This window comes from Athene cunicularia (genome assembly GCF_003259725.1).
Source record: "Athene cunicularia isolate RWA chromosome 1 unlocalized genomic scaffold, athCun1 chr1_part1, whole genome shotgun sequence".
Lineage (NCBI taxonomy): Eukaryota > Metazoa > Chordata > Aves > Strigiformes > Strigidae > Athene > Athene cunicularia.
Genome location: NW_020799091.1, coordinates 106,043,322 through 106,067,428, shown reverse-complemented (window position 1 = coordinate 106,067,428; position 24,107 = coordinate 106,043,322). Strand labels below are relative to the sequence as shown.

General features: G+C 37.4%; 1 protein-coding gene across 3 annotated transcripts in view; it reads left to right on the top strand.

Annotated features, from left to right (window-relative positions):
• The window catches only part of USP25 (ubiquitin specific peptidase 25), a 72,726-nt gene that overhangs the window by 35,800 nt on the left and 12,819 nt on the right, over positions 1 to 24,107 (top strand). The window contains exons 6-19 of one of the 3 annotated variants that reach the window (XM_026847984.1): positions 648 to 785; positions 1,648 to 1,724; positions 2,439 to 2,512; positions 3,841 to 3,989; positions 7,730 to 7,857; positions 8,621 to 8,716; positions 8,990 to 9,151; positions 10,933 to 11,141; positions 11,855 to 11,925; positions 15,613 to 15,841; positions 17,174 to 17,371; positions 18,804 to 18,943; positions 21,620 to 21,733; positions 23,537 to 23,632. In XM_026847984.1, coding sequence (XP_026703785.1) covers positions 669 to 785; positions 1,648 to 1,724; positions 2,439 to 2,512; positions 3,841 to 3,989; positions 7,730 to 7,857; positions 8,621 to 8,716; positions 8,990 to 9,151; positions 10,933 to 11,141; positions 11,855 to 11,925; positions 15,613 to 15,841; positions 17,174 to 17,371; positions 18,804 to 18,943; positions 21,620 to 21,733; positions 23,537 to 23,632 — 1,860 coding nt within the window. In that variant the 5' untranslated portion in view covers positions 648 to 668. Of the gene's footprint in view, positions 1 to 647; positions 786 to 1,647; positions 1,725 to 2,438; positions 2,516 to 3,840; positions 3,990 to 7,729; positions 7,858 to 8,620; positions 8,717 to 8,989; positions 9,152 to 10,932; positions 11,142 to 11,854; positions 11,926 to 15,612; positions 15,842 to 17,173; positions 17,372 to 18,803; positions 18,944 to 21,619; positions 21,734 to 23,536; positions 23,633 to 24,107 lie in introns of those variants that run through there. The other 2 variants (XM_026847969.1, XM_026847976.1) reach the window with 2 other exon arrangements.

Below are 24,107 nucleotides of genomic sequence, written 5' to 3'. Positions count from 1 at the left end.
CTTCTCTACTGGAAAGCAGAAAAAGAACTCATATTCCTCATGAACTGTGCTTTAAAAAAGGGGGGAGTAGAAAGGAGGACAGGCTCTTTCTCTTACTTCTATCATAAGAAATAATAATGATTTGTGTATACCTTATAAATTTCATATTCAGAAAAAAATAAGCTTAGAAAGGTACTAGTCAGTGTGTAAACTCACCAGAAATTCTGCTACATGTACAGCAATAAAAATAAATGCATATTGTTGCAGTGTATTACTTAAGGCTTTGTAATTCTTTGGAACAGCAGTTCTGTCTTAAATGCAACTCAGTTTTTCTGCTTGTCCATTCAGCCTCATTTCAAGTCAAACAGCCACATCTAGATGTGCTTTCAGGGAGCTTTCAGTTTCTGAAATGTAATTATCTTCCTAGAAAATGACATTATTTTGTAAAACTGACAAGTAAAAAGTATGCAACACGACCTTGGTAGTACTACAAGTAAGCTTATAGAATATAATGATTGGTTGGGTATATGCTCGGTTCATGAGTAACACTTCTGTGAAGTGGTGGTTTTGTGGTGTTTTTTTTTGTTTGGTGGTTTTTTTTTTTTTTTTTTTTTTTTTTTTTTTGGTTACCACTTTGTTAAATATTTTTAATTATTCTTCAAATACAGGAACACAGGAATCTGCCTTTCATGCGTGAACTGAGGTACCTGTTTGCACTTCTGGTTGGTTCAAAGAGAAAATATGTTGACCCATCAAGAGCAGTTGAAATCCTTAAAGATGCTTTTAAATCAAATGATTCCCAGCAGGTAATTTCTTTGTATTTTCATTCAAGCTTAGGTATGTTTTCATGTGGTCATCTGGCATTAGGAAATACTTAATGGACATTCAGAATGTACACAGAAAAGAAACTTCCGATTATCACGTTCTTTGAGTTTTTTCTACAATATTATGTGATCCCTAGTCACTTGTATTAAAAAGAAAACTAAGATTACAGATAGAGTGACTGTTTTATTCAGTACACTTTCTCCCTATTATTTTAGAAACTAGTAGTTCCACATTCTTGCTTTTAGGGTTTAGTTTAGCTTCTAAGACTGTTTTTTTGAAGGAGCTTTATTCTTCTGATCTAACAGTACATTCAGGGCTGGTACAATCTTAGTATACTATTTGTCTGTGTAGATATTGGTTTGGAGGGTCCTAATACTCATATTCAGGATTCTTGCCTAAATCATAGTGGGCTTTTCTGAGAAACACTTTTTTTTTTCTTCAGATGCTTTATTTTTTCCCACCTGAGGTTATGTTGCTAAGGTGTTTAATTACAACAGCATGCTGAGTTTAGCGCTCTGTGAAAGTAATGTTAGTCACCATTTGTTAGATACCAAAGGGTTTGAACAATGGGATTCATAAGATGCCTTCGGACTAGTGTGATATGAAAGCTGAGCCCAAGTAATAAAGATCACAGGACAGTGTAATGGCTGAGGACCACCAGAGCCTTAGTGTTGTCTAAGAGCCACCCATAAAAAACCCCAATCATGGCATATTCTTAGACACAGTGTGATTTTTGGAGCTCTTGTGGGGGGGAATACTGCTATATTGATCTTGTAAGGTGACACTTCATTGTGTTCTGTTAGATATGTGGACATACACTGATCATTTTGTATTTTCCAACAGCAAGATGTTAGTGAATTTACACACAAATTATTAGATTGGCTAGAAGATGCCTTCCAAATTAAAGCTGAAGAAGAGAGGTAAGATATTTTTCTAGCTCTGTACATTATATGTTTTGGTGAGAAAAGGCAAACTAAACAACCAAAAATCACTTCGCACTGCTTGGCTGAAAAAGATCCAACTCAGTAGCTTGTTTTAGTTCAAGTGTGTTTTTTCCATATGTGCGATACCTTCTACTTTTCATGAATTGCCTTTTTTCACCTTCTTATTTTATGTTAGAAATCTCGCTGAATGAATTCCAAAGTATTTAAAGAGTACACATATGTTTTGTACATAACCAATTAGGCTTTTTTCATTTGAATGCAGTTTTGCTTTTCAGTACTGTAGTTTAAATACTTCAAAACCTTGCTCCTGTTTCTTTTCTCAGAAGTAAATACTCATCGTTTGTATAAGTGAACATCTGTACACTGTCTTTTGAATACATAATTGTTTCTAGAGTATTGCAGGAAATAGTTTTTACGAGGGTTTTGTACAATTCGACCACTTAAAATTGATTTACATAAATTTTCCTAGAATGAAGCACTTCTGAAACTTAATTTTCAGAATATGCTTATTGCAAATATTTGAATCATTGTTATTGTCATCAGAGGAAAGTACAAAACTAGACAAACAGTAACTGAGTAAAATAGGCAGCAATACTGTAATTCAGAATATTCTGCTCATAGTTTTATAAGAGTTCGTAGCTTTGTGTTTGATCTGCCCCCCCCGCCCCCCCCCATGTTTTCTGCTTTCAGGGATGGAGAGAAACCAAAGAACCCAATGGTGGAGTTGTTCTATGGACGATTTCTAGCAGTAGGTGTACTTGAAGGTATGCATCTGAATTTACTTGGGCTTCTATGCTTGTGTCTGTTAAGTGCTTGTGTAAGTACACAGGTGAATGATGAAGTCACAGCATTTTAGCTACTTCTGCAGAAGTATACTTTGAGAATATGGGTTCAGTCTGTGACAGAAGGTTTGTCCTGAAAATATGACACTGAAGGTAAATATAGAGAGCTGCAGTAGTCCAGAAAGACTGTTTTGATGACTTTCAAGAGCCAAGTGTATGTACTTAATTGCACTAGGAATTAGGGTGAAATGCTGAGCAAAAATACTGGTATGGATAACATTGCCTCTTAAAACTACAGTTCATTGAAAACAAGTTAGTGAAAATCTCTTCAAGAGCAGTGTCAGAAAGAGTACTGAGGAGGAAGAGACTGTACAACAAGCTTCCCTTTAGCTTACCTGCATGTAATGAGTAGATCGTCAGAATTGTAGGGTTCTCTATTTCCAGGAGGTTATCAGTTATGAAATTATTTTTAATGTTGGTGATTCTGTCCACTGTCCTGAGAGTGAATGTCTCCTGAGATGTGTCTGAATGAAGCACCTATAATCTCTAAAGTGGCTTCTGGTTTGTTCCTTGGCATGGAACAGTGTATATGACTTGTCAAATTTCAAAACCATTCTGCAGATTTCTTGCTACTAGCTAGCATTGGTGCTCCTTTGCGTTTGGCTATCCTTTACATTCTCATCTTAACTGAGGAGAGATGTAAAAACCAAATCAATGGAAATAAACTGGTGGATGTAAGAAGACTTGGTATTGTCTTTAGGATGAAATATATTTAAATTGTAGATTGAAATCATTTGTTGCCCGTATTTCTCCTCATGTTTGAGCTTATGTCTTTGTGCACTGTTAGCCAAATGATCTCGTTTTCAGGACAGAAATCATGAATGTTCTCTCTTGTGGTTTAGTTTTGCAAAATGTAATTATATGAAGGGCTATTTCATACCAGCAATTCCACTGACTTTGCTGATACAATGTAGGGTTGTATTACTAAGCTGCTATTTGCAGGAGGAGGACTTTGATTTATATGTGTAAAAATTCCCATACATCTGTGGTGCCAAGTAATTTTGAGTTTTGCTTATTACTAGTAGATGCAAAACCAGTATAAAAAACAGGCTGAAGAGGAAAATACAGTACTTCTCAATATTATGTTCACAAGACTTTTTTCAGTAAGTTGTTTTCATACATATAATTGAATTGTTCAATAAGAAAATGTAGGTGTTGTAGACTAGGTCAGGTTACCTAGGATTGTTATGGCTTTTTAAAGGTAAAAGTTTGTTCCTAAAACCTCAGTTGTTTAATTTTTTCTTGTGAAGGTAAAAAATTTGAAAACACAGAAATGTTTGGCCAGTATCCACTCCAGGTTAATGGCTTTAAAGATCTGCATGAGTGCCTAGAAGCTGCAATGATTGAAGGGGAAATTGAATCTCTCCATTCAGAAAACTCTGCAAAGTCTGGTCAGGAGGTGAGTTAAGTACTCCTGTGGGCTATTCTCAGGATATTGTTGTAGTGCTCTTTATTTTTCATTGCAGTTCATGGTGGTTTTCTGTGACTTGCTTCTGTGCAGGTTCTGATGTCTGGCGTAATTGGAATGTTAATTTGCAGGTTCATATCTCTTTTGAAGTATCCAGAGTATAATCTTTTTGGATTTTTCATAAGATAGGAAGTTCATGCTTATTAAAAGCTGGCACAATTAAACACATACAGTGATTTGGCACAGGGTGGTTCCCACCTGTTACTGATACTTGATCTCCAGAGAGGTCATGGATATAATGTCCTGTGGTAGCTGACCACTGCTATGAGTTGCCTGCCCTGTGCTGTAAACAGCAACCATGAGCTGTGTGTTTGAGCATTGTTATTCCTTTGTGCCTCTGTCTTGTAATTCCTCAGCACCCTAGCTGCCTTCTCCTCTCCCCTTTTTACTGATATTTCCCAGCATCCTCCTCTTTTCCCCCTACAGTGGGCAATTCTCCTTTTTGCTTGTTGTGGTGGACAGAAAATACTTGCTCTTTGGGCTGCTGTTCCTTTCAGGACAGCTCTTGCTAGAGCAGGAGGCTGCCAAATGTCAGAGCATGCTTGAAGCATGGGTGGAGGAATTCTGATGGAGTCCTGCTAAGAAGTGGGTTATGCAGTGTATGGTGTTGGGATGAGGTTACAAATGAGATTACTTGTGCAGAAGTCACAGGTGAGGGAAAAGATGTAGTTGGACCAGTGGTGGTTATAGAATCAAGAGAGTGTCCTCTGAAACGTCCCCTCTTACTGCTGGCATGCATGTGTATGCCCAGCATTCTTCTCTGGCAGAGCTCTCTCTAATAACCTGTGGGTTATTGATGTGGAAGTACAGGAATACCCATTGTCTGTGAAGGCTGAGCTACTTTCTCCTTAAACAGTTGTTCATGTTTCATCAAAGTTCTTCTGTGAAATCTTAGGAGGCTGCTTCTACTTAAGTAAGATGTTCAGGTATAGCGTCTTCCTTGATGTCAGTCTTTTGCTATAATGAAATTTTGTTTTCTTTAATCATATCGGTATACACACAGAGCTTAATTACCAAGCCTAGTGATGCACATTGAAATCATCTTCCAGTCTGAAGTTCTATTTCCAATACTGTGTTAATCAACATAAGTTTTATGTCATCCCTTTTGCAATCCCTTTTTCTGGTCAGCTATTGTTGATCAAATATTAACTAACAAGAATTTTCATATGTATTTACACATCTTACTGGATGTGGTGTTCTTTCATATGATGTTTCAATTTTTTTTTTATTCTAGCACTTGTAGAAATGTTGTCTTACAATGAGCATGTTTCCTAAAATAAAACTGGGAGAAACAAAAATTCTTGTAAATATCTTGGTACAATCCCAAGTTCAGTTTATGAAAGGTGCAATCTTGGTGTACCTACTACAAGAGCACAGTTGTTCATTTTATAGACTGAAGGTTGTCTTGCAGTTAAAACCTGTGTGCATTCATGAATAAAATGTCGGTTCAGTTATAAATGCTTGACTAAAAATGTCAGACTTGGGGTTTGGTTTTGTTTTTGAAGGGTTTTTTTTTAACCTGCAATGTCAGGAAACTATGGGGAACAGAAGGATAGTCATGTTCAGGTCTGGAGTGTTAAGCTTTGAGTTCTGTGAAACTGTCAGGGTTTTAATCGGCTTGCCTTCTTAGCATGTGGAAATGGAAGTGAAATAGTCATATGACAGATTGACAACAGTGACAAAACAAGAAATGTAATGTGTTAAGTCCTAATTTAGAAAAATATTACTGCATTATTACCAGGGCCAAGTAAACTGGTTACATTTCCCTGAAGTAATTTATTTATAGTGATTGCTGCTGTTGGTAGTTATGTTTAAGCATAATGCCTCCAAGATGTTACAGTGCATTGGAAGGTTTGGAAATACTGAAGGAAGCTGAATTTCTTGTAGTTTTAGTGAGTCTGTCTCCACTGAAGAAAGACTTAAAGTAACATTCATCTGAGCTGGTAGATATCAAAGCTTAAAGAGAGTAATATTAATGTGGTAGTTGCATTTGTTGAAAGATCCTGAAATTTTTTTTTTTTTTTTTTTTTTTTTTTTTTCCCCTTGTTCCCACCATTGGCTCTAATGAGGTATTTAGCTTGTTCATTATTATAATCATTCTTATTATTATCATGATGCCTAAAAGCCTCTGTCCTGGAGTAGGGTGTAAGCAAGCTAATGTACGAACAGAAAAAAAGATATGCCCTTTCCCAAGGAACTCAAATCCAAATTCAAGAGAAGATGGAGGTCAATGCACATACTTGAACTTAGGAGTGTGGGGGTAAATGAGATAATGTTTGTCTATATCATGGTGGTTGAACAGCACATCAGCATCTTAGTCATTGTTAAGTGTTTTGGGGATCTTGCAATAAAAGGGGTTTAGGGAGAAGGGTTGTAATTGTAGCTTTGCTGACTTTAACATTGAAGTTTACTGCTGTGTGAAGTTGTTGCAAGAGAGGAGTCATGACTGACTTCTTTAAAACTGAAAAGGTGGTTAGTGGAAGTTGATATAGGCAAGAAATTGGAAGGCAGCTCACTTTGCATGTAAACTGGTGAGAGAAGTGGTGCTATAAGGCAGTAAACTGGGAGAATTCAGCAACATCCTGGAAGTCTGTTAGTGTGACAAGACTACGGGCACTAATGCCAGGTAACGGGAGAAGAGAGGAAACCGTGCCCTGAGGTGTGGAGTGATGAGAACCTGGACCCAAATTTTAGCTGTGAGCACTGGAAGAAAGGCTTTCTTGGAGGTATTGTGTGAAAAGGCTATTCCAGATATTTGGCTGGATATGAGCTTGAAGTGAGCCCCAAGTCAAACGCCACCTCTAGGCTATGAGCACTGATGTCAGAAATATGTGTCAACGGTGTCTGCAGCAATTGGCAAAGCTTGAGTTGATGGTTAGACATCAAAAAATGTGTTAAAAGCATAGACTGGGTTTTATGTTGCAGAATTGGGAGAGAAGAAAGGAACTCTAATGCTGGAATTGGAGCTGAATTTGTCTTGTTGAGAAACAAATGACATAAGTAAAGAAATGAAGACCTAGGATAGACCTCTATTGAATACTCAAAGAAAACCAGGATAAGGTTGGTCCATGGATGGGTTAGCAGTGATTAGAGACATGAGCAGAAACTTAAGGAGAAATTGTTAGTATGGAGGAGATTTCAAGAAGTATTGGTTTTACAGTGCTGAGGGAGCTTGTCTGACCCAGCCCAGACAAGGGTGGTCCTGCTTCAGATGAGGTCATTAGAAACTTTGAGTGATGTCAGGTGAATGAAAGGGTCAGAAGGTTGAGTCTGAGGGGACTACTGGGAAAAGCACTTGATAAAGTGTAAACAACCCTTTCAGTGGCATTGGAGAGTTAAAAGAGAACAGTACAGTTGGCAAGGCAGGTTCAACCATAGGTTGCTTTTAGGACAAGCGAGACAAATGTGAAAGGAAGAAGCCTTCCTGTCTACTCTGCTTTAATGCAAATTGTGATAGATGAGTTAAAAAGCTCTGATGCATCATGGGTGACAAATGGTCTCTGTTTACAGTGAAGGGGAAAGATGGGAACTTTGGAAAGCTTATGCTGATCCACCCTCTAAACCCAGTTTCTCCCATAGCTATGTCAGTCTCCAGGTATTGTACCAATATTACTAAAGTTCTGCTATTGGAAGGCATTCATTATGGGGTTTTCTGTTTTTCTTTTGTTCAGCACTGGTTCACTGAGCTTCCTCCTGTCTTAACTTTTGAGCTATCAAGATTTGAGTTTAATCAGGCTTTGGGGAGACCAGAGAAGATACACAACAAATTAGAATTTCCTCCAATTTTGTATCTGGACAGGTACAGTATAATATTATCAAAGTCCTAGTATGAATATAAATTTAATCTCATGAGTTTGGTAAAGTTGCTGGTGCATCTTATACTTGATTAAATCACAGTAAATTTATGTTCTAGCTAGACAGGTTAAAATTTTCATGGGTTTTATGTGTTTCAGAAAATACACATAGATGACAATTTTAAGACACACTGCTGCTTTGTACCAAAACCTGCTTGCACTTCAGTCTTTGATTGCTAGGTCATTGTGTACATGGGCAAAATATTGTGGAAAAAGCACACTGTTTATGGATCCATTTGGGAAAGAGGGTGAGAAGTCAAATATTTCATGGTGTTCCAGATAGACTGTGTGGTTTGAAGAGGATTCTAAGCATCAGTGCATGCAGTTTATGTGGAGAGGTGAAATACCATGATGGCTTTCAGTTAGATACTGAATGTTATTTGTGAGCCTAAATAATGAAATAGGAGTATTACTCTGGCTGCTACTTAAACCACTTAATTTAGAAGCTTCCTAATACGTGTTTGTCATCCATGGTATGAACAGAGCTTTTGACACTGCAAAGAAGCACCTTCTGAAAGTTGTGGGAGAGAAGGCTCAATGGGTTTACCATTTTTTTTCTCAGTTTTGTTCTACTGCTTAATATGTTGCTGGCTCTAGAGAGCATGAGTTTTTGTTAGCACTAAGCAGTATGGCTGATGGGTACAGACCTCTGTTTCAGTGTTGGGATACTATGGACTGACACCTCTTTCTAAATTTCATGTTTTACAGGTATATGCATAAAAACAGAGAAATAACAAGAATTAAACGGGACGAAATCAAGAGACTCAAAGAGTACCTTACAGTTTTACAACAGAGATTAGAACGGTACTATAGATAACTGTGTAAATGCATATATTATGGGCTACATAGAAAACTCCTTTAAACTGTACACTTTGTGTGTTGTTATTTGCTCTAGATTTCCCTTCTGTATTTCTCTTGTTTTACTCTTTTCCTTGGAAACTGTATATAAGTACAGTGATTGTAATGCATGAAACATGCTAGGAAAGGCTTGCTTTGTTTAATGGCAGTCAACCAGAAATTTTTTTTTTTTGTTTTGTATATGTGAGTCATGGCATTAATACATTTTATGGTTAACAGATATTTAAGCTATGGTTCTGGTCCTAAACGATTCCCCTTGGTAGATGTCCTGCAGTATGCCTTGGAGTTTGCCTCCAGCAAGCCGGTATGCACATCTCCCGTTGATGACCTGGGTGCTAGTGCCCCTGCCAGCAGCATGTTGCCAGCCCAGACCTCGCCCAGGTAAGGGCTGCCTCCCGCTCTCCCAAAGTGGGGCCAGTCATTCCCTTGGTGCAAACCCAGCTGCTGAGAGAGGGCGGGAAGTTTAACTGCTTTGTTCATGAGATAACTAGGCATCTATCTCCTAAGGGGTGTAGCACAGGTTTTGCTCTATTTCTAGAAGTATTTTTCAGCATGACAAACTTGAATGAATAAATAAACTGAAATGTTAATAAACCGAGTTTCTCCTGTACGTATAAAAATGTCTTTAGGTGGAGAATTACTATTTTTGAACAAAGAACAATTCCGCTTATAATTCCCAATAGACACAGTATCCGGTGAGGTCACTGCATCCCAAATCTGTTGTTTAAGAATTTGAATTTTGGCAGCATGGATGTGCCACAGAGCTTCAGGGTTTCTGATCTACAATTTATCTGTTAATTTTTGCTTGGGAATTTTCTGCTTTGCAGCTTACACTTTTCACCAAATTTGCCAGGAGCTGAACAGTCCAACTTTTTAAATACAGAATAGCCAAAATATCAGGGAGATATAAAAGTCCAATAATGTAATTTTTCTCATTATTAAAGCTAGTAACTATTAGTAATAGTTAATAGAGTTTAACTTAGGATAGGACTTGGCTAGGTGGTCACTAACAGTTTCCAACAGAGCTTTATATATGGCATTTGGAAAGTAGGGTTCTAGGTTCTGGTCCAGTGAAGATGGTTAACTCCGTAGCTCAGAACAATGAAGTAAATGAGTCTAAAAAGCCTTAAAAAGATTCCAGGTGTCTTACTGATATAATGCCAGTAGAAATCATGATGATTGTTAAGAGAAGGCAGACTTTAAAAACTACCATTGCTTGCATGAGATACAATATCAAAAGTAATATACTTGGTTCAAACTTCTGTATGGGAAGTTTGTTCTGTAAAAATGTAAGACTTTTTTTTGTCAATCTGTAGAAACACAACAGCATGTTATGTGCAGTTTCATTGTTAGCTCTTGATGTTCTCAGAACTTTCTAAACTACTGAAGAGTTCAGGTTCCTCAGGCTCTGTCATGATGCTGTACACAAAGTAAAAAGTCAGTGGCTTGCTAGAAAGGTCTTCAGATTGTTGTTACTCATATGATTACATACAGGTTGGAAGAGATCTGTAACACCTTTTCATTTTCAATATTATCTGCTCCTGTAGAAGTCTCCTAAGCTTGGCCACTTTAAGTGAGAAGACTTGTTTTGAACAAGTTCAGATGGTTTGGTGCTAAATTTCCAGTGTGCTGTAAATATCAGAGGTCCCTTTATCAGTGCCATTCAGCTAGCATAATTTGTAAGTAGGCTGTTGGAAAAAGGAAGTTTGTTAGGCATAAGACACATGAAGAACTTAGTAAACGAAGAACTTGTGTTTATTGGATTTTAGGGCCATAAGATGAGCTGCTGTGATTTTTTCTCTCTGCAGTTTGGCAGTAAATGTTTCAAACCACAGTGATTACTTGTATGATATTATTTGAAAGTGGTGAATAGCATTTCAAGTAAAGCAAACTGTGGCTTGGCTGATCCAATTCAGATTCCTTTATCTTTGGTAACGGTATCCAGAGTTGTTACTCTGCTAATATAGTACACCACAAAGTTTTCAGAATTTACATACTACTTCCACATTGATATTGTAGGTACGTTTCCTGGATTGCACTGTAGAAAATGATTACCTTTAAAAATCTTTGTTTTCATACGAAAAGCTTATTTTTATGGTGTAGCTTTTAGTTTGTTTACATAATGATTCAATTTTTGTATTTTGTGTTTTGAATGAATGCAGCACAATAGAGCAGCAGGGGCCTTCATCTTCAGATGTTCCAAGCACATCTCCTGTACAAAGATCAGTAATACATAAACCATTCACACAATCGCGAATTCCTCCTGATCTGCCAATGCATCCGGCACCCAGGCACATCACTGAGGAAGAGTTGTCTGTCCTAGAAGGCTGTTTACATCGCTGGAGGACTGAAGTGGAGAACGACACTAGAGGTAATGCCCAAGCTGGGGGATGCATTTGCTGTTGGAAAGGATTTGTGGAAGAGAGGGGAACTGCCTTAATGTCCACGTGTCTTGCTTGTTTTGTACTTCTAAACTTGTCCCTGGCACATAGGAAGGGAAGTCTCTTAGAGATTGTGGTAGATTGGAGGCCTATAAACTGAAGATACAAACTGGGTGGGCACTGAGTGAAGCATACACAGGCTGTTTCAGTGCAGGTTTCTGGGTTGCGTGGCGTTGGGGGAGTAGAGTGAAACAACAGTGGGATCCACGCCACAGAACATCTTTACAGATGTGTCTGCTGTCAGTCTGATAGTGGCTGGGCCCGTGCTGTGACAGTGCTCTGCAGGCAAGCTTGGGGTAGAGCAACCCCTTTCATAAGGGAAAATCCAGCAAGTTTCTGAGCGAAGGCTTTTTGAGGTGGGTAGAGCTTATGGTCTGTTCTGTTGCTCTGAGGGGAAACAAGGGAAGTAGTTGTTCCAGCAGGGGTGGGCTTGGTTGAGCTCCAGGAAACAAGCACCAGTGTATCACGAATCACTCTCTCTGCTGTACCATCCAAGAAAGTTTTGTTTGGCATGTAGGTAGATAAACAGATGCACCAAATGTGAAACGTACCCTTGTTTGGCTTTTAATGAGATAAAATAAAGATGTAGCCATGTGTAATTATGCAGCCTCATGGAAGAGCGCTTTTTTTATTTTTCTTTTAGATTTACAAGAGAGTATATCTAGAATACATCGGACAATTGAATTGATGTACTCTGACAAAACAATGGTCCAAGTAAGTACAATTTCCGCATGAGAACTCAAAATAATCCTTTTTGTCACTTCAATAAAAGTGCTTAGATACTTGAAGATAGAGTATACAAGAACTATATCTAGTGGTCTGAGAAATTTCATTGGAAAGTCAAAATGAGTTTTGCAAACCTTTTAATTATCAGTCAGATGAAAGACAGCGTTACAGTATTTTACAGGTGATGTACTTAAGTTTAAGCAACTTTATGATGAAAAGCCCAAATATGTTCTACCTCTTATCCAATTTTTTGACTTGAAAGCAGAACTTCAGTTTTGGTATAACACAATAAAACTTTCTCACTCTGATTTGACCGTATTGCTAGGTAACCTTATGGCTTTAATGTGGCAAAGCATTAGACACCAGAAACTATTTTTATACTTTGATGCTTAATTGCGACTGTGTATTGCAACTTTGGTACTAATACTTGGGAATTCAAGGCTCCTGATTTTAATTTGTATTTAATAATGCCAGGGGATTTTGTTTTTTGTTTTTGTGTTTTCTAAACTCTGTCTAGTCTTAGTATCAGTCACAACCTTGAGTATTAGTCTGAGCTTCCTTTTAGAGAGATTCTCATGCTGTGCAATCTGAACAGCATTTTCAGAATGCTTTACTATGGAGTCATGACTCCTCTGGTGTTTCTTATGTTCACATACTCATGTTCGCTCCCTTTGACAAATTTTAAATTTAAGGATTACTTTCTGTTACTTAATGTTAGTAGAGAGAACTGTCTTCCTTCCAAGTAAGATCTGTTCAGCTTACAGTTTCCTTGAGGTACATTTTCATTTTGTACATCACTTGTAATAGTTTCTGGCAGCTGAACTCTGTGAAGGATTTCAGGCAGACTTCCCTAGATGCCTTTCTTTAGGCTTGCAATTGGCAGGCATTTTTTTTCCTTAATACTTACGTTGGAACAGGAAGGCTACAGGCTGCATGTCATCTAGCAGTAAAATTAAGTAATGTTGTGATCTCATACCCAAATAGTCTACCTGTGTTGGCTTAGGTGTTATAGGAGGAAGTACCTCTGGATGGCAAAGATATTAGTCAGCAATCCTTACAATGGAAAAAGGAGATTTAGTAAAACACTTTGTCCTAGTGCAGATTCGTATACTGTAGACTAGATCTTTTTGGTTTTGTTTTGAAACAGAATTCCAGAAACGGAGGAGGGTGAATATGGTATATAGACTTGTAGAGGAGGTTCCTGTGCCATGCCTGAAAGTAGTGGTGTGTGTTAAATGGTTGTTAGGGAACAAGTAGGTGCTGAACCCATTTGAAATCACAGGCTGGAAGTGAAGGCTGCCCTTCTGCAGCTCAGATGGTTTTATCCCGGTGAGTGTTTTAGCACAGTGGGAAGGAGGCAGGTGCATATATAGCAGTCTGCTTTCCCCTCCCAACCTTTCCATCTGTGTGACTGGATAGCTTAGTGTTGCCCCATTTTCTGAGAGCAGTTTCACAGTACTGATGTTTTTCCTCTGAATGATACAATTGCAGGACTGAAAGCTTTTCTCTTGTGAATCGATAAGGTCTGGGCACATAAAACTAGTTTATTTTGGTTGTTTGTTTTTTTTGTTGTGTTTTTTTTTTGTTTTTTTTTTAAAGAAAAGCTTTTTTTTTTTTTTTTTCCAGGGTACTTAGTGTTTGTATGAACTATTTAAGGAGCTCTTCATCTTCTCTTGTATCCCTTTTGATTCAAAGGAAACTTTAGTTGTCCATAAAAACTTCATCAAATTGTTATATGAAATATATTCCCAAAATTCTTATTTTGTCATGTTCTCCTGAGGGAATAGGTTTTATCAGCTGCTTATTTGATTATTTCCGCCTTCAGTGAATTTGCTGTAGGGAAATGACACACCTGATTTTCCTGTGGGAAATAATCTTTGATATATCAGGTCTGATATAGCTGCTCTAGCTACATATGACAGTGTTGGTGAAGCTCCATTTCTGTTTCATGAGTAGTAAGTGTAAGCTAAGAAGTTTTAATGCCAACTATTTATTTGTTGTATTGCCCTATACTGTTAATTACTGTTGATGTAATGGCTTATCACAAGAGACACCTGTCAACACTGAACTCGCCTGCCCCCCAGTCAGACCTCTGTGGGGAACCTTCATGGAAACTTAGCATGGATGACTGGCAGCTGGTTCTCCAGAGCTTGAGGAAAGGGTAGAGGCCTTTAAGCTGACCCAGTTAGCATGGTTTTAAGTAAAATTATTTAAATTCAGCTGGGATTTCAATGCCCTATTTTAGGGTGAGGAAATTTTATTGTTGGAGTGTAAAGAGACTTCACTAACCTTTTTTAAAAAAATCAGGATCTGCATATATTTATGTGCATACTCATGGGCTTCCAATCATTTTAAGGCTTTCATACTGGTTTGATAACAGATGTTAAAAACCTCAGAGCTTTCAGATTTAAGGACTTGCTAGGATTTCATCTGTGTATACTTTTTTTATTTGTGAGGTTTACAGTGCGGTTTGGTCTCTGGGATGAGACTTTGATTCCAGCTGCAGTGCAGTCAGCTTTACAGTTCAAGCAGGGTTTCAAAATCTCCAGCACTTCCATATAGCCTGGAAGAGGATGATCAGGTTAAAAATAACTTCAAGGAGTTTCTCAAGTCATGGTTATGTATGTATTTATGGTTACTGATTATTGTGGTGCTCAAATGGTATTTACAACAAATATTTAGTAGACTGGGTGTTAAGTAGACTGTTTATTTACAGTCCAGACTGTGACACCTGTAAAAGATGGTTTTGTTTTTTTCATGCTAGCTGAGCTGTTGTCATTCAGGCATACTATGCATAGCAGGGAAGATCAGTTTTCCCTTTTATGTTGCATGTGCTGTTTCAGCAGGTTAAAATGAGCCGATCACTAAGATGTTTTTGAAAGACTTGTAAGGAAGCACTCATTCTGCCTCCCTTCCTCTCTTCTTCAGATTTCCAGTTACGTAGAAACTAAGTTTCCCATTTTTTTTTTTTACTTGTCAGTGAACACATGAAACCATCGGGATACTTTTTACATTGATCCTAGAAACTAGTATCTTCCTTGTCTGTCTCAGGAGGAGTAGAGGACCTCTTCATGTGTTCCATGCTTCTCTTAATGATGCATTTAAAATACTGGAAAGACACTTGTATTCCTATTCTACTGTAAGAATTTTACCTTTGGGTAATGGAAGTATTCAACTCCCCGATACTCCTTTAAATAAACTCTTACTGGCACTTAGAAAGCACAGAGTTTATTTCTTGTATTTACATATACTGTTCCAGACTTCAGGACAACTTTACCAGGTTTGAAGTGGAGCAAATCATAGACACTCAAGGCTGACATATTTGAGGGTTTTATTGTAGGTACAAGGAAAGTAGGGATATTAAGGAATTAAGAAAAGGCAATGGCTGGTGGTAAAGACAGTAGAGTAGACATGTATGTGTAGAAATGTATGCTATAGACTTACTAATGTTTCGAAGATATCTTGTAACTAGTAGTGGTATGTAAAATAGTTCAAAGTAATTTTGCTTAGTGGGTTGCTAGTTTTACCTTTTTGTTTATCCTCTGTGTCATGTTTTGATCCTGTTTATTTTTTGCTGCTTTTATCTAATGTAGCTATTACGGCTGGCAGGTAGTAGGAACTAAATGCTGGCAAGGAGAGTTTGACATTTTGGGTTTTTTTGTTTTGTTTTTTAAGGTTCCTTACAGGTTGCATGCTGTACTAGTTCATGAAGGTCAAGCTAATGCAGGACACTACTGGGCGTATATATATGACCACCACCAGAACAGATGGATGAAGTACAATGATATTTCGGTGACAAAGTCAACTTGGGAAGAGTTGGAACGGGACTCTTTTGGTGGTTACAGGAATGCCAGTGCATATTGTTTAATGTATATCAATGACAAGGAACAATACTTGATACAAGGTAATATTATAGATAAGATTTTTGCATGATATAGAATAGCTGAATATATTAATAAAGAGAGCTTCTTTCAGATGGATTTCCAGTTTTATGAAGTGGTTTTATTTTTTTTTATTGAAAGCTCTAGTTATGCTCATAACTGTTAGATTGTTTTTGTGGGTGGAATGGTTGTTCAACTTTTAGATTAATAAAGATAATGCCGATGTTTCAGCATTATTAAGAGAGCAAAATAAACGAAATTTGCTAATTTGTAAATATATTAGCCAGGTGATAGCATGTTCATGGAAATACACAAATGAGCCTCTTCACATTAATATCCTTGTGTAGCTTTTTTTCATGATCTTGAGAATCCTGATTAACTTTACTGGAGTGTGGAAACTTGAAGCTTTATGTAATATATTGAAATGTGAATAACTTAGCCCTACCAACCACAGGTGAAACCAAAGTAATACATGGATTGGGAAATTTTTTTTCAGGTCATGTAGTTAGGATGTAACTATAAGGCTTGTATGGAAGTGTCTGGAGGGAGGGCAAAGATCCCTTAGCATGAGTTTTGTGTGGCCTGATAATGGTGGTTAGGGAACTGACTCTGAAAATGGCCAGAGATTTAATAACAGGTGGTGGAAAATTTTCATGTTTCTCTTTATTTCATAGAGTAGAAAGCTAGAGTGAGCATTTGTTCAGTTTTTAAATGAGAAACAATATTAACTTGACATTTCTAGATTGCCAGATTAGTTGTGGACTTATAGCCATAGGATTTATGGGCCCTGTAGGGTACCTGTGCCGCTCTAAATATGAGGCCTGCTTGCTGGGGGACAACCATAGCTGATTGATCCCCTAAGATGTGGGGTACTCCTGCAGAGACCATTCTCAAAGCAAAAAGGAAGGTTACTCATTGTAGCTGGTGTTCTTATCAGTGCACTTTGCAAATCCCTGCAGGCCCACTCTCTCTTTTCAGCTGGGAAGCTGAGTTATGTACAGCTCCATGCAGCAGTAATGCAGTCAAAGTATGATGGGGTTTTTTGTGAGTGTTTTTCCCTGAATCTTCCCATTCATATGGTGCTTATGGCCCAAAAGACTCATCTTGCAAAATGGCAACGATCTGATGGTGCCCAAGAATGTATAATCCTAAGATCACAACAGCAGTAGCTGTATGTCTTGGTAGCAGAGGAGTGCCTGACAAAGAATAAAACCAGTTAAAAGTAATATAGTTTTGGGGTTTTGGTGCTGTACTGTATGTTTCCAGTAATTCACTTGAGGAGATTTCTTGAACATACTTTCTTTCCCCCTGTTCTTTCTTTCTTTCTCTGAAATTTCTATTTCATGGTACTCCAGAGGAATTTAACAAAGAAACAGGACAGATCCTTGTTGGAATGGACACGCTGCCTTCTGATTTAAGAGATTACGTCAAGGAAGACAATAAACGTTTTGAAAAAGAACTTGAAGAATGGGATGTAGAACTTGCTCAGAAAGCACAGCAGGAGAAGTTGTTATCTCAGATACCCAGGGCACCAGCACCTTCACCTGCTCCAGGTTAGCTGCTTTTACTTGTCTATAAAAAGAGTAGAACCGAAAATTACTGGATTTTCTATATTTTGTTTTGCAGTTTAAGAAAGGAAGAAAAAGTTAATTTGTGTAATCTTGAATTATAACTATTTACTTGGCCAGGATAACTGTACTTGAAGTTTAGTCTGTGTTTTTTTGCATTCTATTTTTTATTTAAAGAAGAAAATTATTTGTTGGTTCTTCTGCCTTTTCCCTACCAGTTGTGCTTAGCTTTTACTAAATTAATTTTATTTTCCATAGGAATTTTGGCGCTTTAAGACAGGTAATGATTAACTGGGCTCACCTGTTTTGAGAATTTATTAGTCCTTAAGTGATGTATATTCCTCTATTCAGAGTGATTGAGTAGAAGACCTACTAAAAGAGAAGAATAATTTATTTGGTGTGATGTATTGAATAGTTAGCAATAGTAGGGCTCACCTAAGAAATACTACATAAAAACGAGGGTGTTGAAACTGTGGAAAAGGCTCTGAACAGCAGCAACGAGGCCAATGCTGATAGGAACCTAGCTAATAAAGACCACTGGCAATCTGCCTATAAAACATATGCCTGCTTTGACACAGAAAATCCTGTCAGGTTTTAGGTCACATCCACCTTTTGCTCTATTGCAGAAGGTTTTATGTACAGTACGTGAAAGATGACATGATGGGTTTGTATAGTGAGACTTCTGTCCAGATGTGTGCTCAGTCTTGACTCACATACAATGAGAACATTTCTCATGACTGTCTGTGACTACAAACTGAATGTAAAAGGTGTATGATTTAATGACATTTCTCCTTTTGCAAGCTCTGTGGAGAGTAACTTCATCTTCTATATGTTTTGACTTCACAAACACTTCGAGACTGGTTTAGTTATTTTGTGAGTAATGGAAAGTATTAAATGAACGTTTTATGTCTGCCAAAATTTGCTTTCATCATGTAAGGAATAGAAGACACTGTTTATGCCAATCAATTTTATTGCCCTCAGTGGGGGAGACTGACATTTCCCTTAAGTCAGAAGAATATTGAGTTATTTTGCAAAGTAAGAGTATATCTGGTACTTAAGTGACTGTAGGTCATACCGTGTATTTTGTCTGTATCCCACAGAAAGTCTAAGTAGAATCTCATATTTGTTCTCAGTCATCCCCCATAGAAGAGGTGATGAACACCCCTCACTCAGGAGCTTTAATGGGTCTATAGACATGACAGATCTGTTGTTCTCAATATAAAATCATGGATCCATTTATATGAAAGTGTTCAAAATGACCCGAGACACAGACTGGTCTGAAGTTGTATTTGTGAGTGGTGTGACCTACCCTGCATTTTCAGTGCGAGCTACTCTGAGACAGTGATCCAAATAAATCAATTCAAAATTCACGCTTATGTTAACACAAAAAAATTGTTATCTTATTTCTGTCACTAAGTTCAAGCAGGAGAACCCGAATATTTAGAGCAGCCATCAAGAACTGATATTTCAAAGCACTTAAAAGAAGATTCTGTACAAGCAATCAATAAAGCTTTAGCTGAACAAGAAGATAGAGGTCCAGAAGCTATAATGGATACGGTGAGGATATTTTGAAGCTTGAAATACTACTTTTGCTTTTATTTTTCAAGTGGAAATGATATAATGGCTGATAAAAAGGGTGTGTGTGTAGAAAATCTGAACTGAAAATTGCTGCCTCTTCAGAGACTGTGCAGCGCTGAAGTCCATCCAGAAGGCGTGTACTATAGTAATAGGTGTAGTAGAAGAAAAATACTAAGATAGATGTCCTCTATGTGATTAATGTACTTGTTAAGAGTACAGCATATTGTTCAAATGACAATTGTGTTTGTGCCCACCATCTTTTCAAAATGTTAGATGGTTCCATTTATTTTTGAGGTGTAAACACTGTTCCATGTAAAAAAACTTGAAAAATACTGCTTTAAACATTCATGTTTTTATTTGAGAAATAGAAGGTTATAATTGAGTTCCCTTGAAATACCTATGGAAGTCAAAGTAGCTTTCAAAAAAAAAGGGTTGTTTTCAACAATATTCTGTAGTTTTAATGTAAATTCACAACTTGATGAAAATTAGTTTTTGTGATTCATCAGATGTATATATTAACTTAAAATGCTTATAAGCGTTAGTGTTGGCTGATGGTGTTTTCACTTCATGCAACATACTGAGAGGAACTGGAAATTAACAACTTCATGAGTTAATAATGAAACCAGTATTTAACAGTTTTTTCTTTCAGCATTTTTATTTTTCTGTAGAAGTATAGAAATAAATGACCAATGTATTTGCCACAAAAGCAAGTGCCATTGAAGCAATACATGCTTCTGTCTTGGAACTGTATCTGTAAGGATAAAACATATGAAATACACAGTGTAGCTTAGGCACCTCTAGTAACCACTAGATATGAACAGTTTAGATCTGTGTAAAATTTGAAGCATGCTTCCAAAGTTGAGGTATGAATGCTCATCAAACAAAAGCAGTCTAGCCCCAGATATCTTTGGGGCCAACAGGAAAGTCCTCTTAAAGACTTTGAAAATGATATGACAACTTACTGACTCATAGACCTGACATGTTTTCCATCCCCCTCTCCTGTGGTGTCAGGAGAGCAGAGAAGCATGCTTTCTCTGCTAAACTGAAATCAAAGCGAACAAGGAAACTAATCTAACCCTGGGTGAAAAGATGCTCTACCACTAATACTTTAGGCTACTGCATATCTGACTTCTTTTGAGTTTTCAGAATACAGAACAACTTGGTGGGAGCCTGTTTAATATGAGTTACCGCCAGCTGAAGGGGTAGCTGTGAAGATACCAAACTCATGATAAAATGTCTTGCATCTTTCTAGGGTTCGTGGGCATCCATCCCAGTGGGATGTGGAAGAATCTTGCCGACTTCATTCTATGGATCTCGTGTTTTAGTTTAGGCTAGCATCACACTGCACAGTGATAGGCCTTAGGACTTTACAAGAGCAACCGTGGGGGAACATCATCATAGGCTTAGTGAGGCAAATGCGGGTTGTCTCTTTCTAATATTTTCACTGTAGTGTTCTGTAATGAGGTGGATGGCTCTTTAAAAATGAAACCAAAAAAACCCAAACCATACAAACTCTTATAAACAAATGTATTTCAGCTGCTAGAATCTAAAGCCGGTTTCTAGCTCATCTGAAAGTACTCTGTTAATGTTGAAAAGCTGCTCCCTGCATACCCAAATTTAACTTAGGCAGAATTGTTCTTCCTTTGTATTAGCATGCTTTTTAATTATTCTACTTCCATATGCATTCTGACATGCAGGCATATATTTCTTACCTTCACTTTTTGTCCATTTTAAAAGAAGGAAAGCCGTGTAACAGGGTTGTATGTCAGTCACCACATGATCACTTATGTCCAGTTTCTGCTCTTTTGTCCTTTTTTCTGCCTCTTGATTGCACAGTCTTCCTTTATATTCATACAGTGCTGGGTGTAAATAGATACTATGTGTTTCTGGAATCTTTGTTAAAAAGTAAGACTATTGTAATAGTTGCAGAACAAGTAGCAGGGCACTCTGTGGTTGCTTCGATTACAGTCAAAGTTTAAGTTCTGTAAATGTTGTAAACTGTCTATTATACAGTGATAGAAGACAGGAGCTGAGATTTGTCTCTGTTTAAAACTAACATAGCCAGAATTTCAGTGACTAGCATAATCTTCCCCCTGATTTTCTGTCTAATTACTCTTAAAAAAACCCAAAACCTGTTGAATGTAATACACCTTTAAATATTCTTTCACATATTTTGATTGTCGGAGGCTTTCTTTTTCCTCCCCCAGAACATCAGGAAACGTTAGCCTTCGACTTGTTGCCATCCCTTATAATGAATTTATCAGATACTTTAAATATCTTTAGTAATTTTTTGGTGAAATGTATGAAAAGACATTTTGATTCACAGACTCATCCTTTAACAGCTGCCTCAAATGTGTAATGGATGTTAGAGTTGAAATACTGGCATACTAACCTGTAGAAATGTACATGTCAAATAAAGGACAAGTGAAATCTTTTAAATAATTATAACTTAATTTTAAAATGTAGTGCTTAAAAAGTTAAGAAAAGAAATTGTAAGCAATTAGAGCGTATAAGTGATATTTATAACTTTTTTCAGAACTTCAGCAATGCACATTATTTTAACTTGATCAGCCTATAAGTTTGCATCTCTCCGTAATTTTATTTTCTGATTATTTTTTTCCCCACACACATACTGATAATGGTTTTCTTCTGCAGAGCTCTGATAATGCCCCAGCTCAACCAGCTCCTAACCAGCGAGTTGTAGAGGTGGCGATTCCTGATGTAGGGACTTTTGTGATTGAGTCAGAGGAGGGGGGTTATGACGATGAGGTACATTTGATTGCAGTTGTGTGCACCGCTCCTCCTTGGTGCTTTCTTGTGCTGCCTGATAAGAATTTTTGGCATGTTGTCACATCATGACACCTAACAGATTTCTGCAAAACTAAATGCTTAGCGATTTGTAACCTTAACAATGTCTTAATTTGTAATGAAATATGAAAGGAAAGCACAAGCTATTCTAATTGGGCACGCTTTGCATGGTACCATTTACACTGGAAGTACATTTGTCTTTTTAGCTGTGAAAGTTGAATGTTTGTGTTAGGCCAGCTAGCCTTTGAAATGCTGGTGATAGACTGCGGACTACTACATTATTTAAAAAGTGACAGGATAGTGAGTGATGTTCTTAATATTTGTGCTTTCTTGTCAGTCCAATAAAGCTAATGTTCAAGTACGATCCCTTATTTGCCAAGGTTAAGCTTTTCAGACTTGAAGGATTAAATTATCCATGGAAATAACCTGAAACTGATATGGCTGGTGGAGCTGACTCCTCCAAAATTTAAGAAAAAACCCAAACCAAGATCCCAGTTCAGACACAGGGTGGAACGTGTAACTAGTACTACTTGAGGAACAGTTGAAATGCCCATGTATCCTGAGAGACATTGCTTTCTGCTGCCCTATTTTAGCAACTTACTCCATGTTTGTTTTGTTTGAGAACAGTGGTGCAGCCCATATTCTCCCGTGTCCGAGCATGTGTTCTTGTGGGCTATGGGGAGCTTTTACTTCCCTAGGCAAATGAGTATTTCAGGTATTCTGCCCTGTAATTGTGATCAGTGGTAACTGAGAGTATGGGATGGGGAACAAAATGATTTAACTGACATAATCACACTGAGTTTGGCTTCTCACAAATGTGTAGTCTCCACCTTTAAAGACATGAGGATTTAACCTCACTTAAATTACTTTCTTTTTTGGGGGGTTTCTTTTTTTTTTTCCTACTGTTGTCCCCATGCGATTATCTTTCTAGAGGATGATAACTTTCTTCCCTATTTCCCTGTTCCTTTTGTAAGTGTATTCACTTTTAAAAACATTTTTCTTACGTGTGGGAAATTTTTCTGGAGAGTTTCGGGTTCTTCATCTTTTGTTTCTGTGCCAGTTGCTGTGCTGGCCATACCTTGGGCAAGGAGAGAGAGTATTTTTCTTTGCTCACAGATAACAAAGGAGAAAGGCCTTTCTGAGTAACCTAGATGTCTCAAATTGTTTGTATATAATTGATGTGAAAAGCTGCGAGATGAGTCCTATGTCTGGCTTTGTGTTTGTTAAATGTTTTGGGTCTAATTTTTAAGAATTTGTCTGCAAATGCTTCAGGGACCAATTGCATTTGCAGCAGTGTCCCTTATTATGATGTTCAAATATGCGTAAAATACAGGCAGTGTAGTTTACTATGTTTTTAGTATAGTGTATATGTAAGGTGTGATTGGGTGATTTTTCTGCTTGAAACTTTTTTTTTAAATCCTTTGGTGGTCATGGATAGCACATAGTATGCAGTTTCTGATGGATACTAATGCGGAACGATGCATGTTCCTTTCCTGGGAAGTTTTGACCATGTAACTTTGTATTTGACACAGTTCTTCAATATTTTTGGTAAGCTTCCTTTAATCATATGTTGTTACAGTAAAAATACATACACATGCCATGACTGATTTGCAGAATGTGCACACCAGATCTGTATTGAAATGTGCCATTTCAATGTATGCATGCATTAAGTTGCTTTTATCTTGCATGAGACTAAAAGCATATTGAATTTGGTCATTAAAATATTAATCATTCAAAACTTTTACCTTAAATCCCTTGTGGCAGGTCATGCTGACCCCGAACATGCAAGGTATTATCATGGCTATAGGTAAAGCCAGGAATGTTTATGACAGGTGTGGGCCAGAAGCAGGGTTCTTTAAGGTACAACTAACATTTTCAACTTTTTCTCCTCTGACTTTTCTTGTTAGATATGCCTTCTCCCCCCACCCTTTGCATATTAAGACTGTTCCAGAGTTTATATGTACTCTTCTATAATATCAGTCCTCAATTTAGACATTTCTCCCTTGAAAAATAAACAGCTATTTCCCTACTGATTCAGCAGTACACTACCTTGACATCTAGCTTATATACCTTCCTGCATTTTAGCTTTCTCATAGTGATAGCAATTAATACAAAACCTAGATGTGTAATCAATAAGAATATGCATTTTTCCCCTGTTAGAAACAAAAAACATGCCTTTGCTAGACTGTTTGGGACATCAGTGTTTAGTCATTTCTTGTTTATTTCCAAGACATGTTCTTGTTTTGTGGTCCTTAAATGATTTTTAGTAAATCTAAATTACTTTCTTTTGTGTAACTGCATGGATGTCAATACTATTTATATGCAGTGTTTTATT